General features: G+C 43.8%; 1 protein-coding gene across 1 annotated transcript; it reads right to left on the bottom strand.

Annotated features, from left to right (window-relative positions):
• Positions 1-3,165: 3,165 nt before the first annotated feature.
• LOC106339124 lies at positions 3,166-4,611 on the bottom strand. The gene has a single exon (XM_013777934.1). It carries the CDS (start codon positions 4,609-4,611, stop codon positions 3,166-3,168), a length of 1,446 nt encoding a protein of 481 aa, XP_013633388.1.
• Between the last annotated feature and the right edge of the window lie 261 nt (positions 4,612-4,872).

Below are 4,872 nucleotides of genomic sequence, written 5' to 3'. Positions count from 1 at the left end.
GGGGCTGTATCAAGTTTCCATACCTCCTCTTTGAGAAGATTTAGAGAGGGCCTAGCTTCTGCTTCTTGAATCTCCAATCTTCTTCTGAAGTTGTTGATGAACCAATATCCAGATTTGACCGAATAACACCCATTCCTATTATGGAGCCAAACCCAAAAATCTTCCTCATTAAAAGCTGTTCCCATCGCTAAGATGCTTCGGATGTCCTCTTCATAGAAAAGATCCTCCAGTTTTTCCACGTTCCAACAACCATTCTGGTGGTCTATCAAATCAGAAACTCTTAGCAGTAGATCGACAAAAATATTCTTCATCAAAGGTCTTCTTCTTTCAGTGCCTCCAATCCATTCCTCAGTCCACACATATATCGATCTCCCGTCTCCCAAATGTTTTCGGAGCCCTTGAATTAGCAGGTCCTTCCCAAATTGAATGCTTCTCCAAGCATATGATGGTCTAGGGCCATTTTTTGCAGAGAGGAAATCAGAGTTGTCGAAGTACCTGCTCTTAAAGACTCTTGCAAAGAGGGAGTCCGGCTGATTTAGAATTCTCCATGCTTGCTTAGCCAAAAGAGCCTGATTGAAGCTTTGAATATCTTTGAACCCTAAGCCTCCATGTTCTTTTGCCAAGCACATTTTAGTCCAGCTCAGCCAGTGAATCTTCTTCTTATGTTCCAGAGAGTTCCACCAGAAATCCGCCATAGCCCTTGTGAGATTCTCACACGATTGCTTGGTGAGTTTGAAGCAGGACATGGCGTACACAGGCATAGCCATAGCTACCGCCTTTATCAGAACCTCTTTACCACCCAAAGACAGTAGTTTGGCAAACCATCCATTTAGTCGATCCTTTAACCTATCATAGATATAAGCCAAGATCTCAGTTTTGGAACCGCTGAAACATTCTGGCAGGCCCAAATAATTCCCTGTTCCACCTTCCTTGGTGATTCCTGTGATCTCTTGAATAAGCCCCTTGGTTCCGTCATCCACCTTAGACCCAAAAGTAATAGCTGATTTCTCAATGTTAATTTTTTGTCCCGTGGCTTTTTCATAAATCTGAAGAATCTTCATTAGTTCTGCTGCCTGATTCGTTGATGCTTTGCAAATCAAGAGGCTGTCATCAGCAAACAACATGTGATGAATCATAGGTCCTCTCGGAGAAAACCGAATGCCTTCAATAGCTCCACTCCGAACTGCTTTCTCGAGAAGATGAATTAGACCTTCAGTGCAGATTACAAAAAGGAACGGAGACAGAGGGTCGCCCTGCCTAATCCCTCTTTCTGGTTGGATGTTTCCAAACGGCTGGTCATTAATGAGCGTAGAGTATCTAACAGTAGATACGCAGAACATCCCTCTTTCTCCCCACATGGTCTCAAACCCTATAGCCAATAGGAGAGCTCGAAGATACCCCCATTCGACGCGATCATAAGCCTTCGACATATCTGTCTTGATGGCCATGAATTCCTTCGATATACTTCGATCAGTCCTCAGCGCATGAATGACTTCATGGGCAATTAGAATGTTGTCGGTGATGAGTCTCTCCTCTACAAAGGCAGATTGTGTTGGTGAAACTATATCAACAAGGAGTGGCTTAAGCCGAGACACCAAAATATTTGAGATGATCTTGTATAGGACCGAACAAAGGCTGATAGGTCTTAGGTCAGACATGAGAATCGGTTCATCAATCTTTGGCAGGAGACAGAGATGAGTGTAGTTCCATTCCACAGGAAAGGTCCCGAATACAAAAAATTCCCGCACCTCTTTTGTCACTTGATCACCTATCGTGTTCCAATAACTCTGGAAAAACAACCCCGTCATACCATCCGGTCCTGGCGCACTGCTCGCTTTGATAGAGAAGACTGCCTCTTTCACCTCCTCCTTACTAACCTCTCTGGCTAGAATCTCATTCATACCTGCTGTGACCCTACTCGAGAACCCTTCAAACAACGCAGAGAAATCTCCAGAATTAGCCGAGGAAAAAAGTTTTTTGAAGTATTCAGTAGCTACCTCTCCTTTTGCAGCCTCAGAGAAATGTGCCTGCCCTCTATCATCCATAAGTTTGATGATTCTTCTTCTCGATCTGTTAGCTTTAACCGACGCATGATAATATTTGGTATTTAAATCTCCTTTCACCGCCCACTTATCTTTGCATCTTTGCTTCCAAAACAATTCCTCCTCTCTATACGCCTGAATCAGCTCTGCTTTTAAAAAGTTAATCCTTAGAGTAGCAGGATACATCGCAGATTGCTCCATCTCCAAAGCGTACTGAATCTGTTTGATCTTGTCCCTGGAGTTCATGTTCTCCTTCTTTTTCCATCTGCTTAACGCCTTTCTGCAATTCTTCAGTCTATCAGCTACCTTGGTTTCGAATAAAGGGTGATTTGTGAGCCAAGCTTTCTTGATTTCATCTTGAACCCCAGTCTTATGTAAGAATCTGCCATCAAACCGAAAGCTTCCTCTGTAACTCTCTGAGGCATTGATCAGCTTGACTAGGACTGGTCTATGGTCAGATCCTCGTTTGTCCATGAAGACTTGATTAGACGCTGGAAACAGTTGAAACCATCTCTTATTCCCAAAACCCCTATCCAACTTGGAGTGTATCGATAATGTTCCTCTCTGACCACCCCAAGTGAAGCTGTTCCCTGTACTAGGAAGCTCAGTCATCTCCCCAATAAGCAGCATATCGTTAAAAGCTTGAAACGATTTCTCACTTCTTCTCGGACCGCCTATTTTCTCATCATTGTTTCTAATCTCGTTGAAATCACCAACCATACACCATGGCTCTTTCCTATAAGCTCCTATACGTGAAAGTCTTTCCCAGAGTTTTGGTCTATTACTCTTTACCGGCTCCCCATAAATACAAGATACAAAAAAGCAATCCTTCCCAAACCGCACCTTAAAGTCCACTAGATGCTTGTCTACAAACTTGAAATCAATATGTACAAAATGTTTCCACATCAATGCTAAGCCTCCGCTGTACCCGATAGGATTTACTGTCATTATCCTATCATAACCTAGCAATGTCTGTAGATCCACCAACCCATCTCGGTTCTGCTTCGTTTCCATTAAAAACAAAATGTCTGGGAAATGTTCCTTCCGCATTTCCCGTAACCTTGGAATGACCAGGTCCTGTGCATGGCCCAATCCCTGGCAATTCCAACTGATCATAGACATTTTAGATGTTGGACGGTCCCTCACTTGGGACCACCAATGGTTTCTTAAACCTTGCAGAGCTTTGAGATGGCTCGACATCTTCCTGTGCTTTCCTCTTTGCATCTGTAACCACACCTTCCCCAACTTTTTTACCTCTTCCAGTATCGGGCCTCAGTACCCCCTTCCCATTGGCTCTCCTGGTGAACGTACCAGGCCTTTTTCTTCCCTTTGCTTTCTTAAGCAGAGTTCCAGAAGCACTAGGAATAAAGGAACGAGCGCTATAACCCGTTGGACTTGCAGGAGAGACGCCCTGGTTTGAATCAGATTGCTCAATTGATATAGGCTTCTCCGTTACCACCTTTCCGGATTGAAGAACTCTGTTTCCCGCCGTAATTGCACCCGCCAATAATTTCTCCGGTGGTCTTTGGATAGCATCAGGACAAGCGCTAAAGTCAAAGACAATCCCTTTTCCTCTATCCAAGTCTTTGGTTACAGTCGGAGGGGTCTCAAGTCTGAGAGAGATTTTCTGAGCAATGGGATCTTTCTCAAGGTCTTCAATGGATTTCCTAATCCTTTCCTCCCTAGCACCCTTCTCCACGCCTGAAGCCACCTTCAAGTATAACCTCATATCCTCCAGAACTTCCTCAGCAATCTTCGGTCTGCCAGAGATAGGATCCAACCCTAGCTGATGCTCTGGAATGAGCCCGAAGAGCGGGTCAGATTTTTTCAGATGGGCAAAATCCTCATTTCTTTTACTTTCCGCAGATGAGCCTTCCAGGATCTCCGTGGAAGCCTTCAAGTTTTTGAAGATAGGACACTGAGGTTGCTCATGGGTGATCCTCTGACATGTATAACATCTTTTCTGAAGCCTTTCATAATCATATAAGATGTTTACCGTTTCTCCTCCTGGTGTTGTAACTTTCTTCGCCCTCCTAAGAGGTTTTGAGACATCAAACCGTACCAGAACTCTTACATAATCTCTGACCTGAGGTTTGTCGGGATCAAAGGCCACCACCTCCACTTTACCAGCAAAATCTCCCAGAGATTCTAACGCTTTCTTCGTGTAGTGGTTGATGGGAATGTTTCTCATCTGAACCCATACAGATATATATTGTAGATAGTCCTCCGGCGGTTTCTCAACCCATCTCTCCAGAGCAATAGGCCACATGTTGTGTGTGTGAGCTCCTTTGTTGAGCACATCGATCATATCTTGTTCCTGTTTGAAGATAAACTGAAACTTATCTTTTGATAAGGCCACTCCTTTCACCCTGTCGTACAGACGCCACTTCCGAGGCATGTCTAGGATTAGATCTGCCATGCTCTGGCACTTAGGGTTCAGTAATCTGCCAACCACGCTTAGCGCGTTCCTACCCGTTGAGTAATACTCCGGATGATCAGGAAGCACAAATGGTTCATCGTCTTCTTCTAATGACAGCTGAAGCAGAGCTTTATCCAGATGTGACGTCATTGAGAATTCCAGACTTGAAGAACAGTGTAATGACTAACAATGATACAGATCGGCGAAAATCCCTTTGATTTGAAGAAGAACCTGATGAAGCTTCAAGAACAAAACGTAGAAATTTTTTTTGGATCTGAAATGATAACAATGTTAAAAGCCAATAATGAGGATGACTTTTAAGAAAAGAACCGTGTTTTTTCCACCAAAGACCCCACTTTGCTTGAAAGGGTATTTTAGCAAACAGGGAAGAAAGCCCAAAAGAGAGAATCT

This window comes from Brassica oleracea, chromosome C4 (assembly GCF_000695525.1).
Source record: "Brassica oleracea var. oleracea cultivar TO1000 chromosome C4, BOL, whole genome shotgun sequence".
In the NCBI taxonomy this organism is placed as follows: domain Eukaryota; kingdom Viridiplantae; phylum Streptophyta; class Magnoliopsida; order Brassicales; family Brassicaceae; genus Brassica; species Brassica oleracea.
Note: the sequence above shows the minus strand (reverse complement) of the source record. Positions and strands in the feature narration are given on the sequence as shown.

Excerpts from the sequence above, each read along its gene's own strand:
- LOC106339124 (XM_013777934.1), bottom strand. The coding sequence starts at position 4,611 with ATGACGTCACATCTGGATAAAGCTCTGCTTCAGCTGTCATTAGAAGAA.